The sequence below is a fragment of the Vidua macroura genome, chromosome 3 (assembly GCF_024509145.1).
Source record: "Vidua macroura isolate BioBank_ID:100142 chromosome 3, ASM2450914v1, whole genome shotgun sequence".
In the NCBI taxonomy this organism is placed as follows: Eukaryota; Metazoa; Chordata; class Aves; order Passeriformes; family Viduidae; genus Vidua; species Vidua macroura.
The window spans coordinates 44,303,295-44,328,626 of NC_071573.1; the positions used below are offsets into that span (position 1 = coordinate 44,303,295).

Sequence of the window (25,332 nt, forward strand, 5' to 3'; positions counted from 1 at the left end):
GACTCAAGTTCTGTCTTAAATTAAAATAGCAACATAAAATGATTCCAGCTGACTGATGGAGTATGATATAGCCACACCAAATATCTTGGCCCAGCTCCTGGCTGTATCTGAACTGTGTTCAGCATAAAGGGAGAAAGTTGCGAAGCAGAAATTCTTTAAAGCTGCCTTTTGTGTCCCTCTTCTTCCAGTCCTCTTCTTAAAGTACAGCAGTGTCAGAAGTGCTTTATTCTGCGCTCCCTAACAAGTTTTCCCTGTGAGCTGAGCTGGCAGCTGGGGGGACTTTTGCTTTGTCTTCTTGCTTTCAGGGCGGTGCTGTGTGGTGGGGTAGGCAGGGAAAAGTACATGTTGATAAGGGGATCCTCTGCCCCTTTCTCTTATCTCATAGAAATATTCAACATCTGCAATCACCACTATTCCTAGCTGCTGTGCTCCTGAAGAGTGGTGTTTGAAATATTTAAAAATTATGGTAATACGAGCATTAAAATGCTGATTTTTGTCACCTGTAGGGATTGATTAATCTATGCTTTTTCATAAATCATTCACAATGCTTCTGTCTGGAATATTATAGTTGCTGAGACCCTGTGACATGTTTGTTTTTTTTTTTTACAGAACTGTAGGTGTATTCTATCCAGCTAGTTATTTGCTAATGTAAGAACATTTCTTGAAAGAAATAGGTAACTTCCCTGCTGATATATCCTGCCATGCCATATCATACCACACCAGAAATAAACAAAAATCTGGGACTTATCCCAATGTTTAATGCCCTCATTTCTGCTCCTCTGCTAACATCTGACTGAGAATCACACTGACTCTGCCACTGCCTTTTTCTTCTGTGACCAAGCAATGAATGACCAACATTCAATACAATCTATTTCCAATCACTCTGCCATGGACAGGGTTGCCACCCATAAGATCAGATTGCTTAGGGCCCCATCCAACTTGGCCTTTAACCCTTCCAGGGATGGGGCATCCATAGCCTTCCTGGCCAACCTGTGCCATTGCTTCACTACTTTCTGAACAAAGTATTTCTTCCAAACATCTAACCTAAATATTTCTTTTATTTTTAAAAATCTTAATTTTAATCTTTCTTTTAATTATTAAATTTAATTTTAAAACATCCCCCCATGTCCTATCACTATCTAAATGTATAAAGGGTCACTCTCTTTTTCTATAAAAAACTTTGAGTGCTGAAAGACCACAATAAGATCTTCCTGGAGCCACCTTTTCCCCAGGATGAACAACCCCAGCTCTCTCAGCTTGTCTTAGGAGAGGTGCTCCACTCCTCTGATCATTTTGTGGACATACTCCAACATCTTCCTTGTCCTGAGGACCCAAGAGCTAGTAGCATTATCCCAGGTTAGGTCTCCTTGAGAACAGAGTGAAGGTGGAGAATCACATTCCTTGACCTGCTGGCATCCAGACAATTCCTTATCCAACCTTCAAATTCACCCTTCAAATCCATGTCTCTCAAGTTGTGAGATAAGGATGTCATATGGGCCATTTTCAAAGGCCTTCACACAAGCCCAGGTAGAGGACAACAGTCAGTTTTTCCTTGTGGACCATTGCAGTCACTCTATCATAGCAGGTCTTCAAACCCTTTGAGGAGCAGCTAAGGACTTTGAGCTTGCCTAGTTTGGAGAAAAGAGGCTGAGCAGTGACCTCATTGCTCTCTACAGCTTCATGAGGAGGGAACATGAAGAGTGAGGTGCTGATCTCCTTTCCCTAGTGTCCAGCGACAGGACGTGTGGGAATGGCTCAAAGAACATCCATTAGAGGAGATTTAGAGTTGACGTGATGAAACATTTCTTTATAGAGAGGATGGTGAAACACTGGAACAGGTCAATGTCCCATGCTGTAATATCATGCTTTAATTTTTGGTCAGCCCTGAAATGATCAGGGAATTGGATTTAGATGATCCTTGTAGGTGTCTTCCATTTTAATTCTGTTTTATTCTATTTAATTCTAATTCAATTTCTAATTCAAATTTAAATTTGAATTTTATTGAATTTTCTATCTCCTAGCAGTACATGCTGAGGAAATCTCTCATATTTCTTCCCAGCCCTGTGTTAGTAGAAGAAACTGAATGGCTAATCATGTTCCAGCCTAGATGTTGGCTGTGTTGCTGTGTGGGAAAAAGGCATGAACCTTTTGATGGGTGTGAGAGCTGTGGATTGTCTTATGATGATTTGAAGGACTGAACAAATTTGCAAAAAGCATGTGGGAAGTGTAGTTTTTTAAAGTTTGTGTTCATCAAGTTCAGCTGGGTTTCCATGGGATATCAAACCCCTGCATCTCTGACACTTGCAAGGCTCAAAGACAAAGTGCTCAGTCTGAAGCAGGGTGGGCTCCTGAACTAAATGGTTGCAAATGTTTTTGAGGTGAGCAATACCAATACCTGTTAATTTCCCTGTGGATTTTTTTTCTCCTTGTAATCAGTTTTGGAAATGCCTGACCTGTTTTCTGTGGAAAAAAAGCTAAAACAAGAGACCTTGAGAGCAGCACTGCTCAATAGAGCAAAGGTCCATTGGCCCAATGCTCTTCTTCCATGTGGTCAACGATCATTGTCTAAATGCAAGTTTATGAGTTGTGCAGGGCTGCTCCTGCCAGAATCCAGAGAATGTAGGCCTCCTATGGCTGGGACTGGCATTCTCTGGAGCCTCTAACCACACAGCGTCCTGCCAAGGACCCAGGGGATGTGCCTCAGCTCATCCTGGGCCCTGCAGTCATGTCTGAGCAATGCTGTAGGTGTGTCCACTTGTGACCTCATTTCCTTGGTGGGCCTGGGACCCACACTGCAGATAGCTGCTCTGTGGACACCTCAAACTGGGTCAGAGCTTCTAAGGCATAACTCCAGGCATCACATAACATAATTATTTAATTTTATTCTATTTCCTGTACTCACCATGAGTTGACTAAAGATGAGACAATCATTTGCCTGAAATGCCTGGGGTTTTCAACTCCAAAACTACTTTCAAGGACATGTCACAAAGATTACAAGTGGAAACAAGGTTTTTATTTATTTTCTTTTGTCTTTCTGAATCTGTTTCAGAGCCAATGCTCACAAGAATTAAAACTATCTCACAGTCTTCAGATTATTCAAGTTTTCTTACAGCTAATACAGACATGTCAAATCTTATCATTTAGTGGTCTTTTCTGAATCCCAATAATGTGTTAAAATCTATTTATTAATTATTATGGATTACTGAGTACAACTTAATATAAGATAAAAATTATTTTACGAGCCAATTTTTCTCTTGGCATGACTCTATAGGCTTTGCTCTCATGAGGTCTCTATCTTGTGTCTTTCTAAAGCGAAGGAATTATTTTTGTATCAAAAATGCTTAAAGATAGGGCTATCTTTTTATCTAGAATTTTTGGGACAAAGTGAAGCCTTTTACTTATTAACAAGTTGAAACTCAAGCATCCATTTAGAAAATTAATTAACTTGCTCAAGGGAAATGCAATAGCTCTGATGGAGACTGAGAAATTATAGGATAGCTAAATCCTAAAGAAATACCTGGAATTGTGCTCTACCCATAAGGTGTATACATTTATCATCTATGTATACCATATCCATTATACCTAGACACATTAAAAATGCACTTAAAAATAATGAAAGAAGCACTTTTCTGATAAAGTGTGAAATTCTAAATTGAATTAATAGTGCTGGGAATTTTTTTTTTTAAAGTTGCCTTTTTTATTTCTACACATAGATTACAGAAAAGAGTTTTATTAATGCATTTATAATACATTGTTTTCTTTACTTTCAAATTTGGCAATTTAGTTAAATATGAAATTTTGAAACAAGTGGAAAATAAAATTACTTTGTTGTGTAACTTCTACTAACACAGGTCTTTAAAACTGACTAGTGACATATGACTCTTGTTTCTCAGTGTTATGCCAAAATAAATTTCTGGCAAATGCTTTTTATTAGTGTAGCCAAAAGCAGATAGAATGCGCATAGTTTTAAATCTCAAATTATAAATCTGTATATTCAGCAGAAATAGATTCCCCCCCCCTTGTTTATAGTCAAGACAGAATCCTTTATGGTCTCACAGTATATATTCAAAACTCGTGGCCATAAATTCAACAGTATTTGTTAAGACTAGACCTTGCATTGTAATTAGGGGATAGGAAGTTTCCTGAGTTGTAACATATGTCTGTCAAGTATGGCTTTCTCACATATAAACTCCATGGATCATCTAAAGATTTAAGGAACATCCTTTTCTCTATCTTCCATTATGTAGTTCTGTTTTCACTCATCTTTAAGTGTTTTGTCTGTTTGTGTTTTGGGTTTCTTCTCATTTTAAGCATTTGGAAAAAAAAAAAAAAGAGGGGGTTTTCAGAATGTTGAAATTTGCTGGAGATATTTTATTTTAGTGTTCAGAAACTTCATAGATAAGGTGAAAATTAGTAGATCTACTATCAGTATGAAAATGTTCCTCACTGGTAAAAATGTTAAAAGAAAAATTATTGATATGCTGATAGCATATTTCCCAGGATGAGCAATGGACCCCTATGGAAAGCACATTTCTCTCTCTCTCAGGATTCTTCATAGAGGTGTACAGAGAGAAAGAAAGAGAAAACAATTTCTGTTTCTGTTCCTTGTTTTTCTTACGTGGAATGTGTTTGGAGAATTTTTTACCTGGGGTGATTGTTTGATTAGATTCTGGTGAGGATTGTTTAAGCCTGATGGCTAATCAGATCTACTTGTGTTTAGACTCTTGAGAACAGGGTTATAAGTTGTTAGTTAGATATAGTAGTTAGCAAAGTAGGTATGTAGTTTGAGTATCTTCTTTTATATAGTATATTAGTGTATTATAACATAGTTATAATAAAGAAATCATTCAGCCTTCTGAACTACAGTTAGATGTCATCATTTCTTCCCATTGAGTTCACCTGCATTTTACAATAGACCCCACAGGGAGAATTATTCCTGAATATCTACAGCAGTTCAAAAGTTTTGAAGGCCAGCCTTTCCATACCCTTTTCCCCCCTAGTCCTGTACAGTCTGGCCTACTGTCATGGTTTGACACTGGTGCAATGCCAGTGCCCCCATGAAAATGCACCTTCCCCAAATAAATGCTGTGAGATGTTATCAGGAACAGAGCAGAGCAGGCCCAAGCTTAATAACAAAGGGAAAAAAAAAAACTTTATTAAACTACTACTACTACAGAAAACACAGAAATCCAGGATGAAGACCTTTTAAAACACCCCTCCTCCTCCCAATTCCTAAAACACCCACCATGAAACATCACCCGGGATTCCTGATCAAATTACCACCCTTCAGATAATCAATACTCAAGCTATCAAGGGAGAGAGAAGTCTCTCTTGCACCACAGACCCCCCAGGAAACACAGTTGCCACCTCCTGTGTTTCCATGTCACACATGGCAACCACCCAGAGAAAATCTGCCAGTGTGATACTCTCCTTTCCATGTCACAGTGCTCTCACCACCGTGCATGGACAGACTGCTCATAGGGCTCCTTTAAGGATGCTTTGCCACGGACCCAAAGATACAACAGTTCAGCTTTTCATCTTGGGACTACAGTCCCCCCCATTTTCCCCTGGGGCCAAGGGTCCAAGAACAGAGATCATCTTCTTTCCCGAAGACAGAGGGCATCACCATTCCCTCCTCATCTTTCTTCTGTTCTTGCCATTCCTGTGCTGTTAGAAGCTGAAGCAGGTCTCCTTGGGTCACCACTGCATCCCCCTAAAATGCAGTCTCTATTGCAGGAGATTTTGGTTCAGTCCATGGCTAACAAGAAAAGTCCAGCCATAAGCTACTTCATCATCTCCTCCCACCTAAATATTTCTTCTTCTAACATGTCAGGTCCCGGACTGTCTCTCTTCCACTACAAATCAAGGAGGAGTAATATTTTACAAAGCCCTCATTTCCTGGAAAGGGTTAAAAGTTCAGACTCCCTGGACGGCTGATATCTCAGTCCAGCATCCTGTCTCCCACGCTGGGCATCATCCCCCCCCCCCTTTCTCCTTCTCCTCTGCTGGCAAATTTCCAGGTGCCGCCAGGCTCTCTGTCACTTTCCCTCTGTGGGGGGGGGAACAAAGGCATCTCCGCTTCTCTCCACCCTTCCGTCCGCAGGAGCTGGCTCGGTTCCAGACCCTCAGCCCCTCGGCCTACCTGGACAAGGCCGCGTGGCTTCCCCTCCCCCACCCAGCCCATCGCTGGGCAGGGGAGATCTGCACTCTCTGATGACCGGAACCAAAGAGACAGTTCCCCTGGGAGTTCTTGCTTTTAACCCCCTGTGTTCTCAGAGGCGTGTCCATACTTTCAGTGGTCACTCCAGGTGCCAATATCCAAACCTGACCACTGATTGGTTTGACCTAACTTCCTGGAAAAAAATTCACTTCCATGTCAAACCATGACACCTACTGAAGGCAGTAGGCCTGCAAAGGCACCAGTTGGTCTTCACTGGTTTAAAATAGATCACGCTGAAATGTAACATGTGCCATTGCAAGATGAGATGATGCCTTTTACAATTAAAATTCTAGGTTGGAGATAGCATGATGACTGTAGGATAGGAGACTTTATAAAGCAGAGTAATTGAAATTTAATTACCCACTTTGATTTTGGACAGAATACTGAGGGTGAAAAGTCTGTAGTAGTTAAAAGCAACATCTGATTTCAGTTATCAGATTTTAGCTAACCTTCCTATATTAAAGAATTTTTCAAATAAGTGTATGATGCCAAATATAATAAATAGTATAATAATAAAAAACACCAAAATTGTAAAGCTATCATTCTAAGAAAGAGCATGGAGCAAGATTAGAGTTTATACAAAGAGTATGACATAAATGCTACCCCTTCAAGTGTACATATTTCTTAGGATTAGAAATTCTTTAGGCATTAGAATTAGAGTTAGAATTCCTTAGGCATAATACACAGAACCATCAGGCAAATATTGAGAACTTCCAAGAAGATGTACTGTAAGCTAAAATTTGCGCTTACATGGCAGCATTTTATATCTGGAGCACATTACATTTTCTCCTGTGATTCTAGCTAGAAGCTGCATTCCTTCCATTCTAATTTCATGAATGTTTTAATATGAAGTTTGATACAAAATTGAGAATTTTTTTTGTTTTGTTTTAAGAAGCAGTTGAAAAGTCTATAGGAATAAATCAGTTATAACAATAGATTCCTATAAATGCCTGTCATGCCAAAAAATAACAGTTAAAAAATGTTGAAAAATAATTTTTCATAGGGTGGTTTTTGAGAAATACCTTTAATACTCAATGATAAGAAGGTACCTAATGAGGGACACCCAAGCTGTAGTTCATTACAGAATTCATAAGGATTTCTGAAATCCCTTCTTTGTCTTGCAGAATACTATTTTTTAGTGTGAAATAAGAACATGGACTATCTTTTGTTTTGCTTGTAATCTAGATGTGATCTGAAACTTTTGAACAGGTTCCAGCTAGCACCTGAAATGTTGGCATCTCTTCTGAAATCAAGGTTTTTCCATCAGTAATTTATGTAAGCAGCTATGATACTTACTGAAAGAAGTGTTTTTCACTTCAAGTGCCTTCTCTTTCCAAACTTGAGACTTACTCTATATTTGAAGATTGGAAAAAATTCTGTCCATGAATTACTCAAATTCAAAATGTTTTGTTTGTGCTGCAGAATATGATACACTCTCCATTGGGAAGCTGCTAGCCTAGCATGTTTAGCTAGTTTTCCGGCTGACTTACCAAGTCTTATGCAAGCATTGCTATCCCATGACTAGAACAGCTCCTGGTACTTTTACTTTAAATATGGTCACGGAGTTTTAAAACATCTTATAAATAATAAGGTCCTTCCTGGAAGTTAAGTGAAATACTTTGAGATACAAAGGTCTATCTGAAATAAATGTGATTCCACTTTTTCTTAGAGTGTGAGTTATATGCCTTTATTTTTAAACAGAATTTCCTTTTCTCTTGAAAATATTTAAATATGCAATATGTCATGTAAGAACATAGTTTGTCTTTTGAATTTGCTGACAAATATTTTCCTGAAAAGGTGGATTACCCAGCAATAAAATAAACTTTCTTTCTGTAGACAGAGATACAGGGTGGAATAATTAATGAACAAAATACTTCTTGAATCCCAGGCTGTGTTATCCAGGCACATATAGATATTGTAAATCTCTCAGCCACAGAGGATGAATACCATCCGGAGGAAAATAAAACCTTTATGGAAAGGAAGTAATACTGGATTAATAAAAGGCCTTGTTGAAATCAGGTTGTGTATTATGGAACTGTGGTGTGTATTAGAATGGCTAAAATCTTACACATATGTTATTTTAAAAGGAAAAATAATTATTAAACTTCAAGGAAAATATGCTTAATATGTAACCAATATATTAAAATTGACTGATGTGATAGAGTTTTGTACAGTGAAATGAGTCATGTTATCTCCTGTTTGCATGTCAGGAGAGGTAATAGAATTAGCTAGAGCTAGCATTTCTAGCCTCTTTAAGAAGGAAATGCAAACAAAAGAGAATGCGATGGAGTCTGAAGGAAAAGAGACTGTTCTCCAGGAGCAAGTTAAAGAAAACAAATGTTAATATATTTGTTAAATTATATAGTTAAGACTTATGCTAGAAGAGGAAGAGGTTTTTTGTTAACTTATTATGCTATGTGGGAAACTTTAAAGAAGGCAGAGATTTTTATTTATTTCAATGACAAGATTTGTAAACAAAGTATATGATATCAGATCTGAAGTCCCATTTGATTGACATCAGTACAGCTGGCTAGCCTGCCATAGTGCTTACAGCTGAAGTGAAAAACTCATAGTTTTAAAGGTCCTACTTTTATAAACACTTCCTGTTTGATTGAGTTATTTTGGGAGTTTTAACATGCAATGGTTTCAAAGAAGTTGTGCCAATAAGTAGAGTATAAAAAACAGTATTGAAAATCACTTAATTTAATTTGGTAGGGAATTATATATTAGATGGCAAAGTGCTTTTCAACTTAGCAATGTATGCCTTTATTTCTGACATGATTTGATTTGTTAAATGTTTTCTATTTTGTGCCTGATGGACACAAAGTATGGCCTTACAGTTTAAAAGGAGAACAAATGAGAGCATCCATCAGTTGTAGTCAGGATGTAGAATGGAGGGCTTCCTAAGAGCTAAATTTAAGTTACAGGTCATTAATGGACAATATTCAAACCATGTCCAATGTGCATCCTTTCATTTTCTTTTCCACCATGCTTCTAAGTTACAAGTTTCTAGATTTTTAAATTGGAAAGATCTGAAAGTAAAAATAAATTCTGCTACTGTTAAAACTAAGAGAACAGCAAAGTGACTGAGAGTTATACAGTACTTGGTGGGAGCAATATTCTATTGGAGTGTTGCTGGACCATACAGCAATGCCCATGACAGATGCTCCAAAGGGTGGCTCTTTATTATTAGTGATATTGGATTCTGGAAATGTAAGTAGATTGCAAAAACATGCAGAAGTTTTTGTACTTTTCTAGGCTTTCATACGTAAAGAGTGTAAGGTATCTGTGATGGATGTTGGCTTATGGACTAAATAGCAGGATATAAAAAAACTCAAGTGATTCAGGCTTCTAGCTTACAGATCCTTTCTGAAGATGGAATTGGAGGCTGCTCTTAAGTCAGTTAATAAGTTACCATTTATTCATTTGTTAGTTCTTTCATTCAATATTTGAGCTTTTAGTCCTTTAAGTCAGCTTCTGGAGACTCTTAACTGTTGTTGAATGGCTTGAGTCGCATTCCTCAAGCAAACCAACAATGGGTGGTCATAATACATTGGAAGTCTGGGAGAGTCCATCAATAACTTATAGCTCCTAAATAGGATGTATCATGGGTGGTCCAAGAGTTTCCTGGGAGGGACAGTTTCAGGAAGACACCATTCCTTAAATGAGTGTAATTCTCTCTGTTTATAAGTGTGTTCTTTAACTCTGCTAAGCATGGCTAACCTTGTGACAATCACTCATTTGGGAAGAAGACATTATTGGAAAAAAGATTCTGCATACATAATAACTCCACATGAAACAGTCTCACAGGTTGCAGTCTCACTTTTTAGGCACACTTTGCTAAACTGGGTTTTTATATTTCAGTGAAGAAAATCAGAGTTTACAACTCAGTTTATAATTATGGAGGCAGGTATGGCTCCTGGATTGGGATAAAGTAGTGAAAGATTAGAATATTTGATTACACATCTGACGAGAGTCTACACTGCTCAATTTTTTGGGGGAGAAAAAAGGGATCACAAAGAAAGAAAGTACACTGCATTAGTATTGATTGATTCTGACACATGAAGTGGCCTTAAGGGCAGTTAGGAGTGAGCTATTGTTAAATTTTAAGGTTAGTTATACAAGATTATAAACCGGCCCATTTAGTTTAACCTATTGAAATCTGTAACATGCCTCCATTTTTTCTTATACCACTCCTTCCCTAACAATATGAGAATACAGACAGGCTAGTAAAGTCTATCTTTTTGCTACAATTAGGGTTCTTTTTTTGGGTTTGTTTTTTGGTTTTTTTTTTTTTTTTTTTTGGCATATGCTGTTCAGAAAACGGTAGTTGATGGGGCTACAAAACTGAAAGGTTGTTTCTAGATCAACATTAACATTGACCATTGAATTTACAAGCTAAAATCTGAAAGCATATTTGATTTTATTGAAAGTTTGCTTGATAAAAAATTCAGAAAAATCAGCTCTTGGTTTAATTTATTTCCAAAATTCATATGTGAATCTGAAACCAAATATTACCTCACAGCAGGTTGATTTCACAATTGATTTCTTGGATGGTATATAAGAGTTGATGAAAGAGTAAATTATCCCTTTATGATTTTGAATTTACATCAGTGTTGTATGGTACATGAATAAGTAAGACTTTCTATATGTACACACACTTGCAGAGATCATCAGAAAATCTATAATTTGCCATTTTATTCTGAAGAAATCCTCAGGTCTACCTAGTATTCAGTACCTTGAACCATTTGTGCCTGCCGTTATAGTCTGCTTGTAACTGTGATGCTATAAACATTGTCACTTGTCATTGAATAAATTTATTCCTTAATACTAATAAAGAAATGCAGATATTTTATAATGGTTAATTAACTTTTCCAGCAAAATAAAGCCTTTTTTTTTTCCTGGTGGATAATGGCAAAGTTGTCTTTAGTGGAATTGAAGTAAATGAAAGCAACTTAATGATCTTTTTGTGCCTTCACATGTTTGAATATTTCTAAATGAGAGTCAGATTAGGCAACAATCTTTTCCTCTCAGTACAGCTGAAAAAATATATTTTTCACAGCTAGATCTGATACCAATATGTGTCTTGTGGAACTATTGACAACCCTTTTTGATTTCCATGTGTCCTTATCCAAGCTGCCCCATTGTAATTTCAAAGAGTTTCTTATTAAGTGGCTCAGCTGGACAGTATGTAATACTACTTTGATTTGTAAATTCAGCTATGATGAAATGTCAGTTTTGGTTTACCTTTGTAAGTCAATGCAAATGCTTCCAAATACAGATTGAAAAGAAAATATATATTGGCTTAGTTAACAATACAGCTCCTGATTAAAATGTCCATATTGAAAATCACTTGCCAGTGATACAAAGGTGCAGTATTTTAACTCTTTCAGGGATTGTTGATGACATCTGCCAGCTCAGTAGTAGGTTTTTAAAAGATCTCATGCAAACAAATATTTCAGAAAGTTAAATATTTGCAGAATAGCTCATGTGTTTGTCTCATATTAATGGACTGTGGATGCTGAGGATGAATAATGAGTGGTAGCCTGATGTTATATCAGCACTCTCTAATTTTGTTCCTTGCCTTATATCAAGTAACAGAACAAGATCAATCATAAAACTACTTGCAGCAAAACCAAACTGCTACTTCCATCTTTGCTGGTTTGTTTTTTAATGATTTTTCTATGCAGAAATTACGGTAATGGAAAACTTTTGAGTTGCCAACTTTCTTAAGAAATTGTGATTTGTCAAGTGTTGCATGCTTGTCAAAATTATTGATAGAGCACTGATGTTGCCAAAAATACAGCCAGCATCTAGGCTTCTGCATAGCTTTGGTTCTGTAAGGAAACTGTGCATGGAAACTGCTTTGGAAACTGCATGGTGCAGAGTCAAAAGTGGAACGGGATGGAAGTGGGAAGGAAGGATGACAGTGAATTAAATGTAGGTAAGAAAGATGTAGCAAGGGAAAAAAAAACCCACATGAACCCACAGGAAAAATAAAGCAGACAGAAATATCTATTTTCACAGAATTCTACACATTTTTTAAGGATGTATTTCTTTTGGACAAGCACTAGGAAATTTTCTATACCTCCAGCAGATGAGCCAGAGAGTTTGCAACAAGGTAAGAATATATACATTTTTAAAAAAATTACTTCGTGAACATTCATTGTGCATTTGCTTGTCACAGCACTCAGAGATTGCTTACCCTCACTTGTTATAGATGGTCTCCTGCTATGGAGTAATTCTATGGTCAATGTGTGGGCAATTGAGAGTATTGGAATTTCACATCTGTCCCACACTCAGCATGCCCAAAGTTAAATCTTCACAATCCAAAGAACCTTAATCTGTGTTTGGCATTAGCCAAATTGTTACTGAATGCCCATTTTGGGCTATTTTTTGAAGGTATGCAAGTAATATTATTATTGCTGATGTAATATGGTCCTTTTTTTTTTTAACTGAGACATTATATAAAGACTATGGGTTATATATAACTATATATGAAATGTTTTGAAAATAGTAAATATTTTCAATTTTAATAATTGTGTTCTTATGTAAAAATATTTGTCTCTTTAAATTTTTAAATCACAGTTATTTTCCTCCACTTGATTCTTCTCCAGTTGATTCTTCTTTATGTTGCTCAGAGTAAACATGTAAGAATTTCTCTGTTTGTAAGTCTGTATGGAGGCTTTGGTCATTCTGTGGAAAAAACTTTATCAAGCATGGACATTTTCTCTTCAAGATTTAATACTTTCAAAGACTAACAGTATACCTTACATTCTCTTACTTTACACTACCCTGACAGGTAACCCCACAGACTATTACATTTATGAAGTCTTTGGAAGAAATTTTCTTTAGTAAGAAAAAAATTAACTTAACTAAAATTAATTTAGTTTTCAATTTCAGATATCTATCCATTCAAGTAAAAATACATTGATGTAGTACTAATTAACACTTCGCAGCATTCCACACCTGTTTGATTGTTTTGAATGTAACGGCAGGCTAAGGAATTATTTGTTGCATTTATGTCTGACACAGATGAGTTGTGCTCCTGTAAGCAAGATGCTCAAAGCTTGATGCAGGAACAGACAGAAAATTTGGAAGTGAAAATTCTTAGCTTGCAGTGAAAAAAAGGAAGGGAAGGTGGTACATAGTCACAATTTTGTTTTGAATCAAGAGTGACAATGGTGAAAAAAAGGAAGGATAAAAGCAATTAACAAGATGAGGTAAAAGGACATGGTTGCAATGAGTCCTAGACCTAGATAAATGTTTATATTAATGTGGAAGACCAAATCCTTGAGATCCTAAGAAGACAACTAGCACATAACCTAGAGGTGATGATGTAGAAGGAAATTTAAGTTGCAGATCATCTCCAATATACCTGTCCCAGTGACAAGTTACTGTCTACAATGATGGAGAAGGTTTGAGCAAAAATTGCAGTGAAAGAAAAATAAGGATCCTAATCTTGTTGGAGTTGAAATAATGGTGAATCATTTTTCAGACTGGCATGGAGATTGGTCTGGAAGAGAAGTTTAACTCTGAGTTGTGCTTAGAGAAATAGCGGTTTGACATTATTTAAAGTTAATATGTAAGTGGGGGAAAGAGAAACATAAGACTCCCGTGAAATGTTGTTAGGGAACTTACTGGGAGATGAGAATGCTCTTCTGAGGGACTGATAAAAGATAATCAGGACAGAGAAGAAACATGGAATCCAAGAGAGATCTAAAGTCCAGGAGAAGCATTATCAGCTGTATTGAAGGCAGCATGATAGATGGAAGCAAGTACAGCTGACACATTTATTGTCAGTTATATCTAGGAACAGATCATTGGAAAGAGTATCAGGAACTGTTTAAGTGAAATTCAAGGTCAAAAGGTATGTTAGACAAGAGGACTGCAAAAAACCCTCACCAAACCTGACTCTAAACAGTTCATGCTTTGTTATTAAGTAAATGAGAGATAATCTGTAACTGGAGAAACAAATGTGGACAACAGCAGGACTTTCAGGGACACAGCAACTAAGGAGTGTTTACATTGGAAGGAGAAAGAGTCAGATGACATTGATATGTTAATAAGTAATGAAGAGAATAAAGTAAGTAAGTTTATGTGTGAGACTGGGCCTCTGAGGCAAGGGAAGGAGCAAAGAAGAGGAATATCTCAACTGCAAAGGAAGCACTGCAGTAGAGGAAAAGTAAGAGAAAAGTAGAAAATACTGTGGAGAAATAGGGGTGATTAGGAAAGAAACTGTAGGGATTAAAATAATGAAATTTCATGCTAGAAAAGAAGAATTATTTAGCCAAGGTAGTAACCTCAGCAAAAACAGAGAAAGATCCTCAGATTTTTTATTGAAGTGCTCGCTGACCATTCCTATAGGTAAACATTTTCAATTCATCTGCTCAGCTGAAGCAGCACAGTTAGCCAAATCACTCCTCCATCTACATACATAATAAACAAACCTAGTCTGTCATTAGGGCAAGGGTACTTCAATTGCAATTCCTCTTAGCCTATATTTTATCTTCTCTAGAACTTGTCTCTGAGATCTGTACTCATAAATGTGTAAAAGATAACCTTTCATGAAAAATGCAGATAGATCTTTACTTTTTTTTTTATTTAATCTTTTTGGGTATTACATATCTTCTTGCAAAGTGCTGTGAAACTCATGCTTTTGGGGATGCGGACTGTGGAGAGTTATCTTCTTTAAAAGCCTTTAGAATGCTTTCCTCTCAATTTTAACATACATCAGTCTGAGTCTCTCAAAAGATGTTCTTTATTAGCTGTGTAGGGCAATATAATATTCCTTGTGGACTAAATTTTATAAGAATGATGGCAGCCCAAGGATATGCTGTTTCAAAGTAACCCATCAGTCTTACAACTACTTAAAGTTCTGACTTTTTCAAATGAAATAAGAACCAAGGCAAAGGATTTGCTTTATGTATACGTTTCTTACTAGTTTAAGCTTATGCCATTAGTGTTTAGATTTTTACATGCCAAAATAGTTATATTTTATGTTCTCCCATATGGAATAGTAGATTTTCAGTAGGCTAATTGCACCATCATACCCTATGTTTATATATGGAACATATTAGTAATCTGGTTGCTTATGTTTATTCAAAAGGTACCTTTGGAAGGTGACACATTAGCACTGGGCATGCCTGTCAAACCTTAACAGTTTCATGGTCTTGACTTAGTACTGGCACTTGAAAAAAAGAAGTGGAGATTGTTTTATTCCATCTGAAAATTCTTGTTTTCATGAACAAAATATATCTACTAGTAAAAATATAATAAGATTTATCTCTGGTTTTGATCGGTCTATGACCTGAAGGAGAAATCTTATTGACGCAAAACTGCAGAGAAAAAAATACCAAGATCACAAGGTTTTATATTGGACAGGGACTTGAGTAAAAATTAATTTTCAAAAGAAGTAATAGAAATTTATCCCACCAGACTACTAAATCATTATGTAAAATAGTTATATACAATTAAACTCACAAAACATAACAAAAAAGAAGTTGCACAGAATCCAGAAGGAAAAAAAAAAAAAAAAAAAGAAAAAATTATATATTCACACATGATTCTAGTGCAAAGCCTTCAAGCTGTAAGAAAGGGTAGAATGAACATTTACTTTTCTAAGATGAAAAATTCTTAACACAAGAAAGAGTAATGAAAAATATTAAAAAACATCAGTAAATATGAGGTGAATAAAAAGAGATATACCTTGTACTTGCAAGACAATGACATTAGAAATGTAATACATTTCAACAAGAATAAGAAATAATAATTGATTAAAAATTGATTATTAAATTGATAGAAATAGTGATATATAAATTGAAAATAGCAAAAATATTTAAAGAGAAAAAAAAATTGCCCTGATAGCTGTGTGGGAGAAAATTTCTCTTATGCATCAGTGGATTCTCCTTGTTTGCATGTAAGATACAAAGGATTTTCTTAGTGATAGTGATTGTAGTGTCACACATACTTTTGTGAGTGGATGCAGTTTTCCAGGCTTATACTTATAAAAGTATATTTTTAAATCCTAGTGTTCTGGGAAGGAAATTGTTTTAGTAAATATTTTATTTTTAAAAGATATAGCATATTATTAATTTATACCAGAGCCATTTTCAAAAACTTGTTAAAAGTAAAAACTGGAAAATAGCTTAATTAATTATAAAAAAAATAGTCCTTTATGATATAAAATATAGTCACAGGACTGAAAATACTAGGTTTGACAATTTTTCATGAAATGTTTGTAACAGATCCTGAGTGCTATTTTATTTGGCTATGGAGTCTGCTTTTCAGGCCAAGAACTTGGGGTTTGATTGGCCTAACTAGGATATTATATAGTATGGTGAAAAATCTTGATATCTGGAGCTAGGATCTACTTCTAAATACAGAACTTAGTTTAAAGATTAGTCATTGTAGTTGTACATAATTTGACAGTGATTTTAAAATACAAGCATGTGTGGTTTTTGTATTTTGTGTGCTCAAAGTGCAGGATCGAAAAAATGGACCTTGCTGTGACTGACATTAGTGGAAAGAGACATCTGTTTTATTTGGAGCAGTGTCGTGTCTGGAGGCTGTCATGAAATGATAACAAATAGTAGCAAAGCCTACTGGAGTAATACCTAAAGCCACAGTCAGGATGTTATATAACAAAATAAATGGGTAACACAAACACACTAACAGCTTCTTGTGGAAAGGTGCATATACAATAGGGTTTTTCTCAGAACCTATTCAAGAAAATGTTAACATCTTGAAAGTCTGAAGAAATATTTTTGTAGTTGTTGCTCTTCTCTCTTCGACTTCCTTGTTTTCGCCCGGCTCCTTTTTCCCGGGGCGCTGGCCAGGCGCTTCCGGGAGCAGTCGGAGAGAAGCTACAAGCGCATTTGTTGGTTCGTTTGATACAGAGAGAGCTATTTAGAGAGCGCGATCGTGACGGGGATAAAGAGACTCAAGAGACTGGACACTTGTTGTGCAGTCCAAAGTAGGTTGTATTTGCTCTGAATGCCGCATGTACAAGTGATGATGGTCTGGCGTTGAGTTACAGGTTTTATAGGGGAAAATAAGAGATAAGGTGAAACCAATAGAACAATGCCCAGTATGAATACATTATAGGTAACATCCAAGGGGAATAGCTTCAGGGGGAAGGATGAATACACGTAAAAATACAGAATAGAAACTCCAGCTTTAGGTTTAGGAAACAGAAACTCCCATTTCAAATTCACAAAGCTTTTTACTCTGTTTGCATAGCTGTACACTACAACAGTAGTTATTTGTTTTATAAATATTTCACATAGGTGAATGGAACTGATAAGTTTTCATGCATATTTCTGTATCTGCCAATTGACTTGACAGGCTTAGATGTGTAAGGATAAAATTAAAAACTGACCTGCAAACATTGGCAGCAAACAAGACCCCAGGCTATTATAATCTCTGCAACACCACAGGACATGTTCCTAATTTTCCATTGTTTTCTTTTTGAAACTCTTAGAGATGTACCACCTCTCTTCTTAACTATTCAGCAGAGGTGAATTTCTTTTGATGTAGTGTTTTATTTATATTCTCCATGTTCATCTTCCACATTAGTTGCTGGGTCTTTATTATGTTGCCTGTCTTGACATGTTGCTCTGCTTCCCCTGAAGCATCTGATGCCAGGAGCTTCTGCTGCTAGCCATGGTATCAACCATAATCAACCTTTTTTCCATTTTTTCCTCTATTGTTATCTCTTCTGCTAATAGGACCACTTATAGGAAGATGCAAATTTTTCTTCTCCAGGACCAGTTTAGGATTCCTTGTTGGTTCTATTGTTTGTCTTTATCTGAAGCTCTAATATTGTTTCTGCTTTGTCAAGATTTTTTCCTTCAGTAAATATAGAGGAAAGCAAGGCAACATTTTTTCAAGAAAATTACCTCACCTGCATGGTAGAGATGTCATGATTTCAGGGCTGCTTACCAGTCCAGACCCGTTTAATGGATTGGAATGAATCTTCAATGAAAACTTCATAAATCTGCTCCAAGGAATATTGTATGACTCTTAGGGTTAAAGCAAGTATACTTGGCACATAATTAATAATGTAAAGGAAACTGAAAATACATAGTGAAGAGGACTGGCGTTCCAATGCTGAACGTAATCAGATGCATTTCAATCCCAGAAGACCCATTTTTTCCCCGTTTGGCATGAGGAATTCTGTAAACTGTGTGAAGATGCACTTGGCATCAGTGTCTGCTCCGTGTTCTTGTGGAAGATTGCATTTTTTCATACACTGACATCTGTAACTTCAAGCAATTGCTGCTTTCTCTCTCTAGAGACTATATCACAGAAAGGAGTATCAACTTGCTGTGAACCTTTTATGTCTATAGTCTAGTATCTTCTTTTAATAAAAATTACCTTTTGGTAATCACCGTCTTTCCTGGAAAAATACATAGATTCAGGTTTTTTACAAAGATCTGCTGTATATTATTTGCTTTTCCTGATATGATTAGTCTTGAGGCTTTCACTATATTCCTCTCCAAAAAAATGCCAGCTTTGTGCATATCTGCTGTGAAGGTGCTGGAGAGAATTTTCAGCAGCAAGACGTCAGCTCAATCCTAAGGGACTCCCAGGTAAATTCTGGAAGTGTGTCTAAGCATGTGAATATGTTTTTCTAATAGTTCTGAATTTGTCTAATTGAATAGGCTAGGAATGATAAGGCCTGAGGCCATCCAGAGGATGAGTATGCAGTGATAATCTCCTGGTTGAAAAGATTATTTCCTCAAAAACCAGAGGGATGGTGGGAGGGAAATTCTTAGGAAATTGTTATCTCTATTCACAGCTGCATTCCTTCTCTTTGGAAAGGGAAAAGTTGGGTTTGTAACCAAGAAGGTGGGGCCCTCTCTTAATCTTTTCTTCTAGGTTCAGATAGTGGGACAGGGAAACCTCATGGATATCTCTAGTCTTCGATGCTTGATGGCACATGTGTGCACAGACTGAATGTTTGTGCAGACTACTCCACTTTAAAATTACTGATATATGACTTCCCTTCATCCTCAATACTAGAGTAGGGAGAGATGCCCCAATCCCATCCCTCCTGACTCAGGAGTTTGAGGTAAATGAATGCTGGAAGACTTTTCCTTGATCAAGAAGGATTGGATTAGAGAACACCTAGGCAAACTTAACACCTTCAAGTCCATGGGCCCTGGCAGGATGCATCCACAAGTGCTGAGAGAGCTGGAGAACACCATAGCAAGGCTACTCACAAGCATGTTTGAGAGATCATGGAGATCAGGATAGGTGCCTGAGGAGTGGAAGAAAGCATCACTGAAGTCTTCAAAAACGGGATGGAGGAGAACCCAAGGAAATACCAGCCAGTCAACCTCCGCTCAATCCCTGAAAGGGTGATGAAGTGTCTCATTCAGGAGGCCATCTCTGCCCACATGGATGACAAGAAGGTGATAAGGAACAGTCAGCATGGATTTCTTAGAGGTAGACCATGCTTGACCTACATGTGATTCTGTGATTAAACACCTGCCTTGGATGTATGAGTGGAGAGCAGTGTTTGTCTACCTTGACTTCAGCAAGGCTTTTGACGCTGTGTCTAACAACATCCTTGTAAGCAAACTCAGAAATTGTGGCCTGGATGAGTGGACGGTGAGGTGGATTGAGAACTGGCTGAGTGGCAGATCCCAGAGTGTCATAATCACCAGCACAGGCTGTAGCTGAAGGCCTGTCACTATTGGTGTCCCCCAAGATTCGATACTGGGCCCAGTCTTGGATTAACAACCTGGATGGAGGGGCAGATGCCTCCTCAGCAAGTTCACTGATAACACAAATTTGGGAGGAGTGACCAATACCCCAGAGGGTTGTGCAGACCTTCAGAAGGACCTTAACAGTTTGGAGAGATGAGCAGAGAGAAACTTTCAGAAATTAAATAAGGGCAAGTGCAGAGTCCTGCACCTGGAGAGGTGTGACCACATGCGCCAGCACAGGCTGGGGGCCAGCCCACTGGGAAGCAGCTCTGTGGAGAAGGACCTGGGGCTCCTGGTGCAAACAGGCTGTCTCTGAGCCAGCAGTGCCCTTGTGGCCAAGAAGGCCAGTGCTATCCTTGGGTACATTAGGAAGAGCATTGCCAGCAGGTCGATCCTGCCCCTCTACTCAGCCCTGGCGAGGCCACGTCTGGAGTGCTGTGTCCTGTTCTGGGCTCCTCAGGACGGGAGAGACATGGAACCCCTGGAGCAGATGCAGCAGAGGACTACAGAGATGATTAAGGATTGAAGCATCCACTTACAAGGGAAGGCTGAGGGACCTGAACCTGTTCAGCCTCAAGAAGGGATGACTGAGAGGGGACATCATCAGCAATAAGTATCTGAAGGGAGGGTGCCAAAAGGATGGAACCAGGCTCTGCTTGCTGGTGCCAACCAACAGATAAAGAGGCAATGGGCAGAAACTGATACACAGGAAATTCTACCTGGATATGAGGAAGAACTTCTTTACTGTGCAGGTGACCAAGCACTGGAACAGATTGTCCAGAGAGGTTGTGGATTCTCCCTCACTGGAGATGTTCAAGAACCATCTGGACACAATCCTATGCCACGTGCTCTAGGATGACCCTGCTTGAACAGGGAGGTTGGATCAGATGACCCCCTGTGGTCCCTTCCAGCCTGACGCATTCTGTGATTGTGTGGCTCTGAGATATTTATGTAGGTGTGCACAACGGATCCAGCCTTGTTTTAGTCACACTAGGCTTAAACTCATCAGTGGAGTTCTAATAAGCCAGCTTGTGGTCTGGGGCAGTTAAACTTTTATTCCAGCACTGTAAATGAGCTAATGCCTCTTGTCAACCGTACCAGCTCCCTGGAAGGTCACACCAAACTAACATGGCTACATTGCTTGTGAGCTCACACAAGTAAGACTGTGTGGCTCTATGCTAAACTCTATGAATCTGCCTTGTTTCTCTGTTGACTGAAAGATAACCCTAAATTTCATACCTTCAAGTTCTTCATTTTTGTTTCTATGATGATATAAATAGCAGACTTCTCCTTAGAAGACTTACAGTAGTTTTAAAAATTTTGTTAAATTTAATGTATGCAGTCTAACGACCCCCTGGGTTACTTACTGCAAATTTTTTTATATGTATATTTGAGGTAGAGAATGCTAAATGAGCTTTTTGCTTGACTTGCTAGGTTTAAAGTTCTCATTTGGCTGTATAAATCATGTACTTAGGAAAAACATGTTTTAAGAAAGCTATTAATCTAATTTCTCTACTGCTTTTCCTTTGTGAGCTAAAAAGTTTCAGGAGACTAATTCTGGTTAGTCTTCTGTTAGTGTTCTGAGTGTTTTGTGAGTGTATATTATTTTAGTAATTGGTTTTATTCCAAACTGTAGTGTGGTGTTGCATGTTTTCCTGCAGAACATTTCTCCATATTTGCAATTTTGAAAAGTTAACAGAAACTGGTAAATATTCAGTGCTCTGGGAATTAGATTATTGAAAGTGTGTGTTTTCTGTGTGACTTGCTACTAGAGGGAATATTTATAAAGGTACATATTTAAGCCCTTTCATATTTTATAGGATTATAGTCAAAAACATAAATAGGAATCTGCATACTTGCCAATGACATACTAGAAAATAAATGAAAGCATGATTTAAAAAGAAGTTTTGCATTTTTATAAATTTTTTTTCATTTTAACTTTTCATTTTGATTTATTATATATGCTGTCCAAAAGATACCAGGTTAATGAGGAACTGATAAAAAGCAAATTTTATCATTTGTAGGAACTTCAGATATAATTCTCATTTCCCAAATGGCAGCAAGCAACACTAAATAATTGTTTATAAATAATCTTTGTATTATGAAATAAATAATTCCACATGTAGAGCCTACTGTTGCATTATAAAATTGCAATGGTGAGGAATCTTAAAATTGCACCTTTGACAAGTTTATTTCATCTACCAGAAAGATTAAACTTCCTAATTTAATAAAGTTAATATGGAAAGTGAAAAGTGAAATCAGTTCACATTTTACTCCTATTGTTGCTTGCATTCATTGGTGGAGAAGTGAAGAGTATTCCAGATGCAATGACATACTCTTTGTAAAAGTGCAAGGTAAAGAAATGTGTACATCCTCATCAAATATTTTTCACAGGAATAGGAAACTATTGAAGAGACATATTTAAGTCTTAGTCATTAAGACTTAGTATATGGATTTAAAAGATTTAAAGGTGAATCTGCACAAGATTTCAGTAATCTTAAAAAATTATTTATAAAATTAAATATGATCACAACATGACTAGAGATTTTTTTTTCATATTCTGTGTTATATTATGAAACTTGGAATATATTTATGAGTTCAAGAAAACAATACTTTTAGAAATATCTTACCTGTATAACACATGTAAATTCTCCCTCTTTCTCTCTTTCTCAGGATATCCTGAGTGGTATACCAGGTCTTTCATTCTCTTTGAGAAGTTCCATTTAGCAAGAGTCATCTACATTTATATGTCCACAGTTTTCCCTATTTTGCCATTAAAACTTTGCATCTTGGCCTGCTTCTTGTAATTACTAATGTCAACAATTATAATCTCAAAATATTAAGACTATTTGAAAAATTTTAGAATAACCATCTGCTGAATGACAAAAGTGAAATGAATTATGGCCTTCTCAAAATGATTTTACATACTGTGTTTATCATGAATGGAAAATTCATGTCGTGCAGCTGATCCTGCTGTAGAGACTTGTAGATGCCTTTTAGCTGCCTGCACTGTAGCAAATCATCTTCTACTTTTCGACAAGAGAGCTTTGCCATTTTAAGACAGGAAGGCACTCAGATTTAGGACTAATCCATGCTTTTTACTGTGTTAGATTCCAAGTGACAATAGCCTGTGACTCTCAGAATAGAGCCTGTGGCAGCTATAAAGGCACACTCACACTTCTGCTAATGAGTCACCTGGTCTCTTTCATGTACAGACAGTTGCAATGTGTCACTAAGGAGTGGGAAGGTACTTTCTTCTGGTGGTGACATCTCATTATGTTTTATGGTTTTTGTCTGCCAGCAACTGTACTTCATTATATATGGAAAACACATTTGGCGTCTCCTCTTCTTCAAAGTTCATCTTAAGAATTACTTTCAGTAGTTGCTTCCAGAAGTATTTTTGACAAAGTGGAATCTGTTTTGTTCTTTGGCAAATTCATAATATAATACTAGTGCAATGATCTTCTGTGAAATTACATTTCTATTACTGTGATTAGGAAGGTACAGTTCTGCAGTTCATGTATAAGGTTGAATTTTAATCTCAGGTTAAGCTTCGTTTCATACATACGTTTATGGAAGTTTCAAATACAAATTTAATTGTTTTCTACCATTTTAGGCAAGATTAATAGACATCTTGAGTTATTTTTATTTAATCGTTGTATTTTTGCTTTAATAAGTTTCAGAATACAAAATGTCATTAGTAAATATTAAGAGGCTTTAGAGAATTTAACTTATATAAAAAGATCATACTATATTTTTTAGGGTAGGGCAGAACTGAGGGTTTTTAGCATTTCCATTAATTTAATGTTCTTTAAAAATTACATTGGTGGCATTCAAAAATGTATTTCAATAAACTCACTACATCTCAGTAGTATTTTTATAAGCATATAAGATTTGTAACTAATAATTATTTTCTTTATTTAAATTGTTAACCCAGAAGTAAACTAAATCAAGCAAAAATCAGGATGCCACCAGCCACTGTGGTAATATTGCTAAATGTTTTAATGATATGTCTGTTTTTATACCCTTTTCTTTTAGCAACTAATCTGATACGTTTTATTTAAAAATATTTTACACTCTGGTGACAATTTAAACTGTATATGTTGGTACACTGAAGAAATACATCCACTTGCAGTTACTTTAAACTGGGTCTAGATCTGCCAGGCACATATGACTTCATTATGCTGCTTTGGGCCTCTGTGATCAGTACTTAACACCTAGTTAAAAAAAACCAAAACAAAACAAGTGGTTCTTTCTCAAAGCTTTTGTAACACAGACTTTATGCCACTTGAAGAAATTTTGTCAATATCATAGGGGGAGAGAAACAACACTATTCAGGATGAATCATTGAGAATTTCCTTTTACTCTTCCATTTTGTTTTGAAAATGTTGAATGCATGAAGTAATAGAAATACTTTCATACTTTCATCCAAAATGCTTACTCTTTTTATAATTGTTTCTTTTTTATGATACCTCATTTCATAATGAAGTGACTATTTTAAATATGGAAATTCCATGGGAATATCTGGGTTTTGGTAAAAAAAACCCATAGTATACTCAGTAAACATATTCAGTCATTTGAGTGTGGAATAATAAAAAAAGAAATGTGAGGCTGTTAAATTCTGATACAAGCTTCAGTTTTAGAAAGAAAAATCCATTCCTCTGGTGTTTCAAGGATAATTAGGGGTGTAAAACTACTTCTTTGAAGAGGAATGCCTGATTATGCTTGTGTGGCTAGGTTTGTGTGAAAGAATTTTGGATTTTAGTGTATTTTCCTGTGAGCTAATGTCCAGATTTTGAAGTGGAATTTGAAATTATACACCTGAGTGGGATGCTAGTAAAAACTCTTTTTCATGTCTTCCTCAGTTTATTTAGTTACTGAGTGAAGAGACAGGATTTTAATGTAATGTCAATGATGTCATGCAAACATTAGTAGTCATGCAAACATTAGTAGCTTCAGAGATTATGGCAGGCTTTTGAAGAATGTCTGAAATGACATTTAAGTTGTTTCAAACCCATCATTAAACAAATTATCTGGAAAACATTCCTGATCATTTGTCCAGCCATGTGAGTTCCAAGTGTATTTTGCAGACTTTCAAAAGTTGCTATTGTAAGGATAGAGTACAGGTGTTTTCTACATTAAAAATGTATTAAAAGTACCACTAATTGTACATATTTTAATTAATTGGATTTTACTTTAATCTATGCAAGTTTGGCTAGTCCTGCCACTTTCTTTCTCATATAATGATTGAACCAAATAACTGCACAGTGCTCTTTGTTGTTTTTCATCATGCAGTATTTTCAGATCCCTGCTTCACCAGTCTAATATCACAAAATCACAGAAAGGTTCAGGTTGGAAGAGACTGCTGGAGGTCATCCAATCCCTCTGCTCAAGCTG

General features: G+C 36.6%; 1 protein-coding gene across 1 annotated transcript in view; it reads left to right on the forward strand.

Moving 5' to 3' along the window:
• Window positions 1-25,332, forward strand: part of WDR27 (WD repeat domain 27) — a 91,503-nt gene that overhangs the window by 55,168 nt on the left and 11,003 nt on the right. The window contains exon 24 of the mRNA XM_053972410.1: window positions 12,248-12,341. Coding sequence (XP_053828385.1) covers window positions 12,248-12,341 — 94 coding nt within the window. The remainder of the gene's footprint in view (window positions 1-12,247; window positions 12,342-25,332) is intronic.